This window comes from Podarcis pityusensis (assembly GCF_964106645.2).
Source record: "Podarcis pityusensis genome assembly, chromosome: Z".
Taxonomy (NCBI): domain Eukaryota; kingdom Metazoa; phylum Chordata; class Lepidosauria; order Squamata; family Lacertidae; genus Podarcis; species Podarcis pityusensis.
This window is the reverse complement of record NC_138044.1, coordinates 15,013,104-15,028,678: the sequence shown is the minus strand read 5'-3', so window position 1 is coordinate 15,028,678 and position 15,575 is coordinate 15,013,104. Positions and strand designations below refer to the sequence as shown.

General features: G+C 48.1%; 1 protein-coding gene across 2 annotated transcripts in view; it reads right to left on the bottom strand.

Moving 5' to 3' along the window:
- The window catches only part of DDX31 (DEAD-box helicase 31), a 64,394-nt gene that overhangs the window by 40,791 nt on the left and 8,028 nt on the right, over window positions 1-15,575 (bottom strand). For both annotated transcript variants that reach the window (XM_080990611.1, XM_080990610.1), the window contains exons 6-14: window positions 14,046-14,110; window positions 13,561-13,605; window positions 12,059-12,100; window positions 10,276-10,340; window positions 7,490-7,609; window positions 7,044-7,150; window positions 6,199-6,440; window positions 5,040-5,201; window positions 3,390-3,449 (exon numbers count right to left, since the gene is read on the bottom strand). In XM_080990611.1, the coding sequence (XP_080846737.1) occupies window positions 3,390-3,449; window positions 5,040-5,201; window positions 6,199-6,440; window positions 7,044-7,150; window positions 7,490-7,609; window positions 10,276-10,340; window positions 12,059-12,100; window positions 13,561-13,605; window positions 14,046-14,110 (908 nt within the window). The remainder of the gene's footprint in view (window positions 1-3,389; window positions 3,450-5,039; window positions 5,202-6,198; window positions 6,441-7,043; window positions 7,151-7,489; window positions 7,610-10,275; window positions 10,341-12,058; window positions 12,101-13,560; window positions 13,606-14,045; window positions 14,111-15,575) is intronic.

Genomic DNA, 15,575 nt, shown 5'->3' with positions numbered 1-15,575 from the left:
TTATCAGCAAGCTTGCGATCAAAAAGGTCCCTTGTGAGCAAAGGCTGGGGGTCTACATGCAGTGACTGGGACTATGTGCACATAAAGCCCCCATTAGAGAAAGGAACAGCAGCACCCATGTCTTACCAGTAGTATGAGCCTCTAGATTGGCCTGGTATAAATACCATGAATGGCAAGGGCTCAAAGTTAGTTTTCTGTCTTTGCTGCACTTCCATCTCCACCGCTGGAGCTCTGGAGCTGAGGCAGGGGTGTTTTAAAAATCTTTCCAAATTTGGATCCTGTGTACAACCCCAATGTTCAGGACCCACCAACTTCCCCAAGATTTAGGGACAGAAGAGAGAGAGAGAAATCTGATGAAGTTGTTCCTGAAAGGGCACTCAGTGGTGAGGCCTTGAAGGCCTTAGTCTTGACAATTGGCAGCCTCCGCAAGGCCTAGAAGGTGCAGATGGAAGGCAGCTCGTTCAGGTGCCAGGCTGTCAGTTGGATTAAAATGACTCATTTATTTACCAAAAAGAGGCACACACAAAGCGCTTTAGCTAAAACAGGGGGAAGCAAGAAAGAGAGGCAGAGTCGGGGGGTGGGGAGAGAGAGGGCCAAGCGGAAGGTAGGAGCTCTCATGACTTCCCAGCCTGCCAAGAGTCATTACAGCTGAGTGTCGAAAGCCATCAGCGGGGAAGGGACCCCCGTCGGCCAAGTGACAGATTGGGCTGCACGATTGGAGGAGGAAGGAGAGGGGGAGAGCGCAGAAAGCTGTCAGAGGGCGAAAGCGTTTGGCCGCGCCCGCCAGAAAACTGGCAGGATGAGTTAGCGTGATGGAGTTAACAGGCAAACAAATCTCCAAAATGATCTTCCTCTCACTGAACTTGCTCCCCCCCCCTTAAAAAAGCAGAGGCACCTCCCTGAGAAAGGCAAGCAAAGAACTTCAGTGAAGGAGAAAGCACAGACATTTCGCAAGACAAGCCCTGGTCTGTTTTTCAAACGTTAATTGGCGTGTTTAGGGAAAAAATTACAATTACTGCATAAGAACAGCATAGGAAGCGTTGGTGGGCCATCTAGCTCAGTATTGTCTACACCAGGGGTTATCAACCTTGAAGGTTTTCAAGGCTGCCTCTTGCAAGGTGCCCCAGACTGATTTTTCATTATTATTTTTACAGAAAGCAAGTCTCTAGCCCTTCTAGAAAGAACGTTATACGGCAAAATGTACAGGCACACATTAAGCGATTTCTGTGTGGCTACCTCCTATATTTTTCCTCATACTGAGGAATGCTCCTTGTTATTAGACAGCAACAGTGTGTGTGTGTGTGTGTGTGTGTGTGTGTGTGTGTGTGTGTCTGTCTGTCTGTCTGTCTGTCTGTGTGATGTCCATAATCAGGACCAACAGGGCATAGCTGACTTCCCATGGTAAGCATAGTTGTTGTGGTGGTTCACTATTCAATTCTGTGTTATGCTGTGCTCCACAGAAGTCATTTTTGTGTCATGACATGCCCACTCCATGGCAGCCATTTTTTAACTGGCACCCCCAACACACTCAAAATGCCCACTAGTCAAATAAAGTTTGGCTTTTACTATTAATTCCATAGTTTTGGAGGGGTGTGATTGCCATTATTGTTTTTGTGCCATAGAAACTGGCACAGGGAAATAAACAGGAGATCCAGGGGAAACATACTGGTTAGGACGGCAAATGGCAAACACAAGCTCATGGGACTCACACACTCTAGAGAAAGTCTGAAGCATAGGCTTTATACACCTCAGGAGAAGATAATTTTGGGACCTGAAGGCAGAAAATCCAAGCAGCTTTCCTTACTACTCAGATAGTAGGAATTCAAAATCAAAACAAAAAAACCCACATAAAAAGTCTTTCATTGGAGGTAGACTGCTGTAGCTGCACCAAACGGTCCCAAACAGTATGGCTGGCCAATCCTGCTTGTTCAAATAAAGGGAGGCCAGGTTACTCCAGCATTCTGTTCTCACAGTGGCCAACCAGATGTCCTAATGGGAAGCCCAAAAACAGGACAACTATGGCAACTGGAAATCCATAAGGACTAGCCACATTACAGCTGCTATACCCAAGGGCAGTCTGCTGCTAAATATGGATGCTGAGGACAGACAAGAAGAGAAGGCTACACTCTTCCTTCTTGGTTACTGAGCAAGTAAAGACACTGGAAATTATCAGCAGTGGGAGGGAATTAGCTGCTGGACCTTTGGGCCTGATCCAGTAGGACTCTTTGATGCCCACCTTGCTCCTATTCCCAAAACTTGCAACCATTTTCCAATTAAAAAAATAAATCATCAAGCAAAGCCACATTATGGCAACCCAGAACGTCAGAGGTGGCCAGAACTTTTCAGCTCCAACGGCTCCTGATTGCTGTTAATTTACACATTTATGGTAGGCAGCCATCACTGAGACACACAGATTTCCCAGGCTTAACAGCTGCCATGGCTAAGTGAGCAAATTGTGTAGTGATGCAGCAGTCTGAAGCAGTAGAGAGAAAGATTACTAGCATCCCACAAGCAGTGATGGTCTTCTATCCGCCCTTGAAGCAAGTTTGAGTTTAGAATAAAACACGTTATTGTGCTTTGATCTCAGTATTCTTAGTTTTCTAAGTTAATCAGGACTAGACAGACAACAGACATGGCAACTGGAAATCCACTGGGCATGCAGTCCTCACTCCTTTATTTTGGACTCCTCTTACCCTGAATTCATTCCATGCCTTTCCCGGCCAGATGACAAGATAAACCGCATGTCAATTATACTTGCTCATATTCAAAGCTATGCCAGGGACTGGTTGGATGCTAAAGAATGGTGGGAGGAACCAGCTGGGGAAACCCCAAGGGGAGAAGACTCAAAGCTGTGATAGTGGGGGATGAATGATGATGAGTGGTCAGAGAGAGAAGAGGAAGGAGGAGGAGGTGCCAGAAGCTGAAGAGGTAACAGGGCTTAGGGAGCAGGGAGACTCTGTGACAGACAGCAGACCAGAATCAGAGGTAGAAGCTGAAGTAGAAAAGGAGGGAAGCAAAGAAGCGGAGGTGAGTCAGGCTTATGAAGAGGTATGAGTGTCTCCCCCTCCTGCTGCGATAAGTTCCCTCCCCCCCCCCCGGTCTCCCAGAACCAGGAGAGGCATCAAGTGGGAGAAGCAAAGACAGGCACGCATGCACAGTCTCTGACTGCTTGGGAAAAAACCCTGCAGAGGAGGAGACATAACCAGCTGTGGAGAGGCAGGACTTTTAGTTTCAGCAACTGCCTCATGGGGACAAGACCTGAGTTGCTGTGCTCATCAGACATGACACTCCTGTGCAGATCCTGTTTTGCTAATGTAGAGTTAACTCCAGCTTACTTGGTGTGATACACTGCTCAACCGCTCCTGTCAACTTATTATCCAGTAACTTACTGTGCAGAGTAAAATGCTCGTCTTTGATTGCAAGAAGTCCTGAAAGACAGACGTCCTCTCCTAAAAGAAATGAAGGGATTTATGAAGCAAGCATCCATGTGCTTCGTGAGCAAAATTAATCCTGTAGATGGGCAGGACATGGATCACAAAAAGTTACAAAGGATTTGGGGGTTTGGATAGAGCCTATGAGACCTGTCAATGTGAGAGGCTGAGGAAAAAAATATTATGCAAACTAATTATAAATAACCAAATATGATGCATGTTTAATTGGTTTTTAAATTATTTATACTGTAAACTCCTTGCAGCAGGGACCTATCTTATACTGCTCTAACAAAAATGTGCTTGGATAGTGCTACACAAATAAGTAGATTAATTAAAGCCATTTAATTGGTTAATCATTGGGGGGGGATTTCAACACAAGGGGCTGGGCAATGGGAAAACTTGTTGGTTAGATACTATTTTACTTCTGCAACGGGGATGAAAGAAGAACTCTCAGACATGGCTTTCCCCTCTAATAGTGACTGGTAGATTTTAAATTAACTAATTTACTGTCACACTAGCCTTCAAGGGCTAGTATGGGCTCTGGCTACAAATCCACCTAACAAGTTACCTCATTCAACTCACATCTTACCACCTTCTTTGCAGGAATATCATGGGGGATTTTATCAAAAGCCTTACTGAAATCAAGATATACTATGTCCACAGAATTCCACCAAGCTGGTAACTCCATCAAAAAAAGAAGTAAGATTTGTCTGGCGTAACTTGTTTTTGAGAAATCTGTGCTGGGTCTTAGTATTCACAATATCCTTTTCTAAGTGCTCACAGACCGACTGTTCTAGGACCTTTCCTGGTATTGATGTCAAGTTCAAAAGTCAGTAGGTACCTGGGTCTTCTCCCCCCCCCTTTTTTTTTAAGATGGGAACATTTGGCTACCTCCAGTCTGCAGAGACCTCACCTGTTCTTGTTTACTTAATGCTGTCCATTAAAAAGCACATTTCCAGGTGCCACGGGGAAGGAGAAGACGAGGACATAACTGCAGCTTCTTTATTTCTCAAGGTGTAGCAGTTGCAACACAACTTGGAAATGTGACAGAGCCTCTTCCTGTTTAGGCATCCCACTGAGGCCCCCCAAGTCCTTTCAAAAACCAAAGTTGTCCAATGACAACTTCATAGATGAGTGAGGATTTGAACCCCAGTGTCTCCTTAGCCCTAGCTTGGCTCTCTAACCAGTATCCAACAGCTCTAACATTTCCTCCTTCTCTCACACACAAGAAGCAGCACAGCTCAGTGGCAGAGCAGCTGCTTTGCATGCAGAGAGTCCCAAGGGACCATCAGGTAGGGCTGGGAAATGTGCCCTGTATGAAATCCTGGAGAGTTGCTGCCAGTCAGTCAATACTGAAGCTAGGTAGACCAGTTACTCACTATTAGGCTGTGGATAGTATCTGAGAATAGACCCACTGAAAGAATAGACCTAATTTAGTGATGGCTATCCGTTAGTTTACTCTGACTAGGACCAAGCCCCATTTCTTTTTAAAGAACGATTTCCCAAAAATGGCATGTAGAAGAAGCAGGATTCCTGATTGCCTTTGAAAACCTTCAGCCAATTTTGGCCGGCTGCTGAATAGGGGTGTTGGGAGAGTGGGCAGTTCACCTCTTGCTTCATGTCACCATGCAAGCGTGCGAACGTCAAGGGCGAAGGAGGAAGCCACGGCTGCTCAAGGTCCGCAGCTAAGACTTTGTGGAAGAGGGTGTGGTGAAACTCCACCTGCTCACAGCTGGAGAAGAAGACAATCATCTTGTTGCATTTTTCAAACTGTGGGAATAAGAACAGACACAAATCAAGGGCTGAGTGTACTGTGGAATTCCACAGGAGGGTGGGGGGAAATTAACAGAAGATAAAGCTACTGGTGGCTACCAATAGGCCTCTAAATACCAACTGCAGGGAACTGCAGGAGGGGAGGGTTGCTGTTGAATTCAGGTCCTCCTTGTGGGCTTCCCATAATGGGTATCTGGATGGTCACTGTGAGAACAGGATGCTGGACTAGATGGGCCACAGGGCTGATCCAAGCTGGATTGAAGTGAAGTGGAAAAAGACACACCCACACCCACATACAGTGGTACCTCAGGTTAATAACTTAATTCGTTCCGGAGGTCCGTTCTTAACCTGAAACTGTTCTTAACCTGAGGTACCACTTTAGCTAAGGGGGCCTTCCGCAAAGTTCTCAACCCGAGGTATTATTTCTGGGTTAGCGGAGTCTGTAACCTGAAGCATCTGGAACCTGAGGTACCACTGTAATACTAAAATTCAAGGACATCCAATGAAATTGATGTTGGGAGATTCAGGGCAGACAAAAGAAAGGACTGCTTTGCACAGTGCTCTAATTATGGAGTTTGCTCTCACAAGATGTAACAATGGCCACCTGGGGTAGTTTTCAAAGAGGAGGAGACAAATTTATGGAGGACAAGGTTATTACTGGTGGCTACGAATCACAATCACTACGTATGTTTGGCCTCCATGGTCAGAGGCAGTAACGATTTTGGATACTGGTTGATGGAAGCCACAGGATGGGAGACTGCTCTTGCGCTTGGGTCCTGATCTGAGGTTTTTCTCATTGAGGGCACCTGATTTTTGTCCACTGTGAGAACAGAATGCTGGACTAGATGGGTCACTGGCCTGATCCATCAGTCACTTCTTATGTTATTACATTCTAAACAATAAACCCTTGAGGGGTCATGTTAAGTCTACTGTAGGAAAAGACATGGGGAAGGCCCACCCATTAACCTGTCAGCCAACAGAACTAGAACCTCACCTTCAACTTCCCAAGTATAAATGCTGCCAGCGTCACAAGCCTTAGCTTGCTAGGGACAACCACAACATTCTGCTGGAGGTTTTCTGGTACAGCAAATCCTCTTTCTTCCAGGCTCACTGCAGAGACACCGCCATCCTCCTTAGCACACGCTTCTGCCTTGGAAGTGTTTGACCCCAGTGATCCTTCCGCAATGGAAATGTAAACAGGATCATGCAAGCTGATGTCAGCTAACCTCGAGACTCCTGTTTCAGGCAGGGGAGGAATATTTATTTAGTATCACTCTTTCTTTATCCTGTTCTTCAACATGAAATGGCTCCCAGAGGAGCTTACAAATATTAATGAGATACGGGTTGAAAACTGTATCTCAGGAGTGGGGAACCTCAGGGCCAGGAACAAATGTGGCCCTCTAGGCCTCTGTCTGGCCCTTGGAACTCTCCCCAGACCACAGCCTTCACTGGCTCTGCTCCATACCCTTCTTGAGTGCTTTAGCCTGGCTGGGATGTATCCTTAAACTCTGGTCATGTGTGTGTGTGTAGAAACTAGTGTGTTCTAAAAAGGTAAAATTTACATTTGCGCTCAGCCCACACTTTGCCTCTGGCTCCACCCACCACTGGCATGTCGCCCCTAGAAAGCTGCCCAGAAAGGAATTCAGTCCTCAGGCTGAAAAAGGTTCCCTCACCCCTGCCAGAGCTGCTGGGAGCCCTCTCAGGTCTCTTGCGTGGGTGCAGGTAGGGGTGGGGGAAGAAGTTCCCTGCAACCAATGACTTTCTGGTCAACCTCCCCATCTGCCCCTCCTCCCACAGTGGCTGCTGCAATGAAAATATGAGCACCAATGTAGTGCATACCTTCTGTAAGCGTTGCCGACAAAAGAACGTTTTGCCGCTTCTCACTGTCAGCATTTATGGCATTCAGTATCGCAGTGACTGCCTTCTCAAAACCCAGATCCAGGATCCTGAAACACAGGTGAGAGATAAGGGGGGGGGAAAGGAACAGCACGAGGATAAGCAACACATCCAACTTTCCTGGTTCATGGTGGCAACCTGGCATTATGGGAGCTCAGTAGCAGAGCATCCTCAGAAGGCTCCAGGCTTGGTCCCTTCCATCTCCTGCCAGGAAGGGCTGGGGGGAAACCCTGGAGAGCCACCCCAGTCAGTGTAGACAGTGCTGAGCTAGACAGGCTCCATATAAGGCAGCTTCCAATGTTCTTACCTGCTGTGTGTTGTCTCAAAGATCCCACCTCCCTCATGGGCAGCTACTTCCAACAATTGAGGATGCAGCCAGGACTGCTTACCTGTCTGCCTCATCCAGGATCAGCCACTGGATGTGGCGGAAGTGAATGCATTTGGTGGAGTTGATATGGTCCACCAGGCGGCCAGGAGTGGCAATTAGGATGTTTATTCCTTTGCGTAATCTATTTTAAATTAAAAAAATAAATAAATAGAAGAAGAGTGATTGAACACATGTGTAAAACAGGCTAACTGTTAACAAAAGATCACACCTCGTTCATAAGCTCCTCCCTTTGTGATCTCTAATCCTGACACATACAACACAATGAACCTCTTTGTTTGCCAAGGTTCATGGTTTTCGTATCACAGGTGAGCCAAGCCAGCCTCAGTTCTGCTTCCAAACCAGAATCCTTGAGGTATCCTGGATCCCAGTTGTTCAGGACTTTGTAAATCAAAATAGGAACCTTGATCCTGGCTCAGTAGCAGGTAGGCAGCCCGTGCAGCTTTTTTAATACTAGTGTCACATGTTCTTGACCCAAAACTCCCATCAGCAATGTGGCTGCAGCATTCAGCAGCAGATGAAGCTACCGAATCAGATCCAAGAGCAACCCCACATAGAACGCATTACAGTAATCTAGGTTCAAGGTTCCTGGTGCATGGACTATAGCAGTGAGGCTACCCCTGTCCAAACCATGAACTTAGTCCTTCAGAGGGAGCACAACCCCATCCAGAACAGGTAACTTGCCCATTTTCCAAACATGGGAACCCCCCACCCGAAAAGCCTCTAAGTAGAACACAGCATAAAGATAGCAAACATCATGGTTGAAAGAAAAAATTGACATAAATCAGTAAAACAGTTGCATGAAAGCATGTAAAAACAAATTTAAAAATAAGGAACTCAAGATAAACTTTAAAGGGGTCCAATCTTACGGGTCGGGAAAAGGATTAGTCTTCACAAGAAGCAGCTCATGGCTGTTGCTTCACAAATGGCAGAGGGAAGGGTGTCTGTACAGGGGTGACTGCTTCTTGTTTAGCGCCCTGTGATATTCATAGACTTCTGCACAAGCAGAATTTCCCCAGAAGATCTAAGGCAAGGATTCCCCAGAAGATCTAAGGCAGGCTGAGACCCTATCTGCCTGCAGACTGCCTCGCCAGAGTGGTGCATGCTCTGGTTATCACCCACTTAGACTACTCCAATGCGCTCTACGTGGGGCTACCTTTGAAGGTGACCCGGAAACTACAACTAATCCAGAATGCGGCAGCTAGACTGGTGATTGGGAGCGGCCGGTCTTGAAAGACCTACATTGGCTCCCAGTACGTTTCCGAGCACAATTCAAAGTGTTGGTGCTGACCTTTAAAGCCCTAAACGGCCTCGGTCCAGTATATCTGAAGGAGCGTCTCCACCCCCATCGTTCCACCCGGACACTGAGGTCCAGCACCGAGGGCCTTCTGGCGGTTCCCTCACTGCGAGAAGCCAAGCTACAGGGCACCAGGCAGAGGCCTTCTCGGTAGTGGCGCCCTCCCTGTGGAACGCCTTCCCACCAGATGTCAAAGAGAACAACAACTACCAGACTTTTAGAAGACATCTGAAGGCAGCCCTGTTTAGGGAAGCTTCTAATGTTTGATGTATTACAGTATTTTAATATTTTTTTGGAAGCCGCCCAGAGTGGCTGGGGAAGCCCAGCCAGATGGGCGGGGTATAAATAATAAATTATTATTATTATATATCCCCAATATGGTGATCCTCTGGATGTTGCTGTGCAAGTGCTCCTGTCATCCTTGACCATTAGTCATGCTTGAAGGGCCCAATGGGAGTGGAACCCCAAGGTAGTTCCAGACAGATAATCTAAGCTGCCCTTTTCTGACTCTTAAGAAAGACACACACACTTTCTTACTGCAAAATGGCAACATAGGAAGCTGCCTTATACAGAGGTCAAATCATTGGTTCAAGCACAGTATTGTCTTCGTTGATTGGCAGCAGTTCTCAAAAGTTTCAAGCAGGGGTCATCCCCAAACCCATCTGGATTCAACCTGGGACCTTCTGCATGCAAACAGATGCTCTAGCACTGTTGGTGCAGTCCTTTCCTCTTAAAAAAGCATGACATGGTTCCAAACAAATAAGAAGCTGTGTTATACCTACCTAGTCAGGCCATTGGTCCTTCTAGCTGAGCATCATCTAGGGTTTCAGGCAGGGCACATTCCCAACCATACCTGGAGATGCTAGGGATTGAACGGGGGACTTCCTGTATGGAAAACAGATGCTCCACCACTGAGCCACAGTCCTTTCCTCTAAAAAATAACTTCCAAGATCCCAGTTCTTGTCTTAAGAAGTTGCCTTATATCGAGTCAGACAATTGGGTTCATCTAGCTCAGTATCAGACACTGAGAACATTCCCAGTCCAACCTGCAGACCGAACAAAGGGCCTTCTGAATGCCAAACAGATTCTCTGCCACTGAGCTATGGTCCTTCCCTGTCCCATCAGTTGAGCAAACAGAAGAGCTTGCAAGAGACCTGGGTGGAACAGCAGATCTTTTTGGGGGTGAGGGGAGCGGAGAAGAGTAGAGAAAGAATCTTACACACACTGACAGGGATCACAGGCTAAAGAAGCTCATCAACATTTTACAACCAGAGAGAGAAAGATGAACACACTTCCTGCTGGCTCAGCTGTCCGTTTTTTGTAAGATCCACAGTGGGGGGTACTCACAGCCTGATCCAAAGTCACTCTCTCCCCACTAATAAAAAAAAGGCACCCTGGGAGAGAGAGAGTGACAGATGAAAGGGACTGGAGGAGAAAGAGTGAACTAAAAAAAAAAAATAACCCCTACAGGTTTTATGAAAGTGATGTCCTACCTGGCTTTCTCAGACTTTTTCTTCTCTCCTCCCATCAACACGCCAGGAACAATCCAGGTAAAGGGCTAAATGGAGGAGGGGGAAGGAAGGAAGAGTGGTGGATAACTGAGAAAGTGGGGCACTCACATTTCAAACCAAGTTGCAAAGGCAGGGAGTTCGACAATGAGCGACAGGAAGCAGAAAGGCTTTCCTTCGAAAACAAAAACAGTCCAGCAACACCCTAGTGGTCTTCTTGCACTGATTCCTGCATTGACCAGGAGACCACGTGATCTCTGAAGTTCCTTTTGACTCTATTATCAGGTGTGGGGAACCTTTGGCCCTCCTGCTGCTGCTGAACTACAACTCCCATCAGCCCCAGCAAGCCTGGCCAAAGATAATGGGGGCTGTAGTACAGGAACATCTGGAGGGTCAAACACCCCCCACCCCACTTGCTCTCTATATATGATCCACATGCCATCCGCAAAGCTTAGGGGAGAGTTGGATATGTTCTAGCAAGCCCCCTCAGTTCACACAGCTTAAGATAGAAGGGGCACAGGCCAGGATGTGATGTGAATCAAGTGGGTGCCCTAGAACGTGCTCCAGAATCCTCAGGGGTTATTTCAAAGCAGTGGAGACTGGCCCATTTGGATGAATGGGGCAATGCCTCACTAACCTCAGTCTGCTCCCAGACAGTCCACCCCTGCTTGTCTTCTCCCTTACAACCCGTCCAGGGGTGGTGGCCCTGGCTGTCAGCTTCTGCCTCTAGTGTTGCCCCTTGTAGAATAACATAAGCGCAAGGCACTTATCCACAATGGAGTGTCTCTGCTGCATCTCTGTATGTCACTGATCTAACATGTGCTCCTTTCTATCAGGAGGCATGGCCAGTACACACAGAGACGTAAAGAGCCAGGCAATGGTGGCTGATGGGAATGGTAGGGTGGAAGGCAGGGAGACCAACTGTAGGCAGAGACAGAGCCTAAGACAGGCAGAGCAAACTAATTCAAGCCCCACCTCTGCAATCTTCCTCCTGCCAGCCCTCACTGCCGGCCTTCTTATTTTCATCTAGCCTGTCAGCTTCCTCCTCCTGGGTCTTAGTTTTGCCCTTTCAGAACTTAGCAGGGAGAAGGATGGGATCAAAACTAGAATGGGGTCCCTGCCTTCTTTCCCACTAGTCCCAATGGGCACCAGCCACCATTATTTAGCGGACAAGTCAATGCGGACAGGATCCCACCTTTGTCCATGATGTTGGTCTTGTAAGGAAGTAATGCTAAACAATGGCTTAATGTTACATGAACATGCACCCCTCACCCCTAAACAGCACAGCTGATCACCTACAGCAAGCATGCATTTGTCTCCAAGTGACCAGGGAACTATTGTAGGTACAGAGAGACACATGCACCCATTATCGTATACGTTAATACAGTGCTATACAAAGGCTGTACAGTATCAGAACCATTGCTAAACTTTACATTCTGTTGGGCAAGCATGGCCAATGTATGCTGAATTTGACCATTCAGAATCCCCCATCCCAAGACAGATGGGGAAAGCTGAAGAAGATTGAGGAACCTCTGGCTACCTCTCTGCACCCCAAGCTTCTCTCTAATTATCTCGTATCTCCTTCTCTAAACAGTATCTTCAACCATGGGTCTCATGACACCTGTGGACCACAACTTCCATCAGCCCTAAATATTGGGCTAAGCTGGCTGGAGATGATGGGAGTTACAGTCCAACAACATTAGGAAATCAAAAGTTGAACAACACAGAACTTAAAATGACTCCTACTTCCCCAAAAGTAAATCTTTACCTTTAACAGTTTCTGGACAGTTTCAAAGCTCTGCAGAGCTAGCTGGAGAAAAGAAGGGATTAAACCAAATTAATACACATTCACACAAAATTTGCATTAAAACACCATTCTCCTTTGGCATAAACCAGTGGTTTTCAACCAGCGTGCTGTGGCACCCTGGGGTGCCTTGAATGATGCTCAGTGGTGTCGTGAGCAACACTGGCCTCTGACCCTCTTTCCTTCCCTTCCTCGATGCCCTCTCATCTCTGCCTTGCACAGTTGTTTGTTGCAGCAGCCTTGGCTACAAGCTCCCTAAGTCAATGGTGCCTCTGGGGCTGGCCAGGGGGTGCTGGTTGTCAAGAGCTGAAGCGGCCTCAGAGTAAGCAAGCGGGTGAGGGAACCCAGCCAGCCACCAGCCTTGCTGTTGGGAATGAAGAGACAAGTGGGAGGCCGGGCAAGCAGGTGCTGCGCTGGCCTTTATTGTTCTTGCTGTGTGCATGGCCTGCCTGGGAGCTGAGTGCCTGGTGCTGAAAGGGAGCCTTTCCGCCAGGCCCAGCAGCACCCACTGCTGCCACCCAAGGTAAGGTGCTGGCCCCATGTTAACCTTTGGTCAATCTCTGATGGGCCACTAAGGCTGTGAGCATCCTCTTCCCAGGCCATTGTGGGGTAGTGTGAGGAGGTACCTCTCCTTGGGGTGGAGGGGGTGGGGAGCTCAGAGATCAAGGGCGGTAACAGTAGCTGCCCGGAGGACTCCCGAGAATAGAGAAGAAAAGAGGCTGAGGGAACACTCCACAAAGGAGGGTGTTCAAAAAAGAGTGAGAGGCCGACAGCTCTGAACGCAAGGGGTGACATAACTGGGCTCCTGACCCGCACAGGGTGCCACAGAAGGAATGGAGTTGGTCAAGGCAGCCGTGGACTCAAAATGGTTGAAAGCCATCGGCTCTCTTGCTATTGTTGTGGTTTGCATTTGTCTGTCTCAAGAGACAGTGGAAGAATGTGCCATAGGGGGTAATGTGCCATTGGAGAGTTACGGCGTCTGCTATGGCTGTAGAGGCCAATATGAGAGAGACATGTTTTATTGCAGGTGGGGCCGCTGAAGGTATCCGGTTTCACTAGTGCAGATGCACCATGGCATTTCTGCTTTCTGCACTCCTTCCAGTGGTATACCCAGTCAGGCCAGTGGGTCCAGCTAGCTCAACACTGTCTACACTGGCTGGCAGCAGCTCCTCAGGGTTTCAGGCAGAGAATCCTTCCCAGTGCTACCAGGACCTGTTGGGTATGGAACCTGAGATCTTCTGCATTCAGAGCAAGCACTCTCTACCACCCCTTCTTTCTCTCCCCTCCCCTTCTCCTCACCGCCCCTTCTCTCTCCCTCCTTCCCCCCTTTCAACCACCCCTTCCCTCTCTCTGTGTTTGTTACCCACAAGCAATTAGGTTGAAGGCTGCCTGCTGCTCCCCTAGCAACATTACTAACCATGAAACCGGTGTGGTTGGGAGTTAACCTCAAATGCCCAGCAACTTACCTCCCTGGTTGGGACCAGTACGAGAGCATACGGACCATCACCACGCTATGGAAACAAGAGGCGTAGGGTAAGTGGCAACATTGGACACAGAGGAACGCGAGAGAGAAGGGAAAGAGCCCTTGTCATCTTCGACCAACCCAGCATGCCACAATTCCCCGCAGTGCCAGAGTCTGCTTGGATCTCTCTCTTTTCTCACATGGTGCTTCCAGAAGAGCTTTTTAAGGGACTATCAGAAAATCTCTGAGGGAGCCACAAGTCATGCCAACGAACTCAACCTTCATAGTCATTTTTAAAACAGCAAGCATCCTCCCATAAGTGAAAGGCGCAAGAACAGCAGTCCTTGTTCGGGGGGGGGGATGCTCTCCGCCTTAAAGACATCATCCAAGGTTGTTGTGAGAATTACTGATAAATATGAAGTGGTTGAGAAAACTGGCTATTCTTTTTTACAAGGTGGAGAGAGAGAAAGCCCATTTCAACACACTCACCTTTATTTTTGGCTCTGCTCTTTGCAAGGCCTGTACTAGAGGGATTCCGTAGGCCAGAGTTTTACCTTCGAGAGAAAAGATATTAGATTTTAACAGTCATAAGCAAAACTGTGTGTGGAGTAAGGCACAGTTGCCTTCTACACCCAGAGCATAGGTAAGGTAAAGGTACCCCTGCCCGTACGGGCCAGTCTTGCCAGACTCTAGGGTTGTGCGCTCATCTCACTCTAGAGGCCGGGAGCCAGCGCTGTCCGCAGACACTTCCGGGTCACGTGGCCAGCGTGACAAGCTGCATCTGGCGAGCCAGCGCAGCACACGGAACGCCGTTTACCTTCCCGCTGGTAAGTGGTCCCTATTTATCTACTTGCACCTGGAGGTGCTTTCGAATTGCTAGGTTGGCAGGCGCTGGGACCGAACGACGGGAGCGCACCCCGCTGCGGGGATTCGAACCGCCGACCATGTGATCGGCAAGTCCTAGGCGCTGAGGTTTTACCCACAGCGCCACCCGCGTCCCTTTCACCCAGAGCATAGGCCTTTATAAAAGACCAATTTCACATATCTCCTCATTCTTCAGATTAGGAGTGGGGAACCCTCTGGATGTTGCCAGATTACAGTTCCCATCATCCTCAGTCTGTTGGCCATCCTGGCTGGGGCTGATGGGAGTTGGGAGTCCAACAATGCATAGAGGGAAACAGGTTCCACAGCTCCCCCCGTTTCTCTCTGTCTCGGGAATGTCTCTTCTAAATAAGAGGAATTCTTCCACCATTTGCATTCATCTATCTCTCAAGAGAGGAATGTCTTTTCTAAATAAGAGGCATTCTTCCATCTTTTGCATCCATCTATCTCTCAGGAGGTGCCACCACACAACAAGATTGATTCCTTACAAGTGCAGAACAAGTATTTTGTGGCACCTGTAACATTGCCAGTTCCAGTGATTGAAGTGGTTGAGTGGGAACATATTGGGATTGACTCAACAGAACTATGATGCTGTTGGACTCTAGCTTCCATCTTCCCTGGCCATGCTGGCTAGAACTGACAGGAGAAGCAAGTTCCCTGTCCCTGCACCAGACATTTAGCCATTGACACGCCATATCAAAGGTGGCTTCCCAAATCTAGCACAGAGCTTGCTTGCTTGCTTGCTTGCTTGCTTGCTAATGACATCACCACTGTTCTTTCTCCATGGTGGGCCAGAATCAATCAACTGCCCTACTTCTGTCAGATCCCTGAGACAACAGAGTGCCCACACAACTGACCATCACATAATGAAGTACAACCAAAGGGTCACTTTACACCAGGTGCAGGGAATCTTTGACCCCTCCATGTGTTGCTGAAAGACAACTCTAATAGTCCCTGCCTAGCATCTGGAGGGTCAAAGGTCACCTACTACTATACTATACAGTGGATGCTCGAGTTGCGAACGTGATCAGCGTGGGATGCACGTTCGCAACCCACAGCGTTCGCAACCCGCGTCTGGCCATGCGCGGGTTGCGATTCGGCGCTTCTGCGCATGCGCAAAGCGCGATTTAGTGCTTC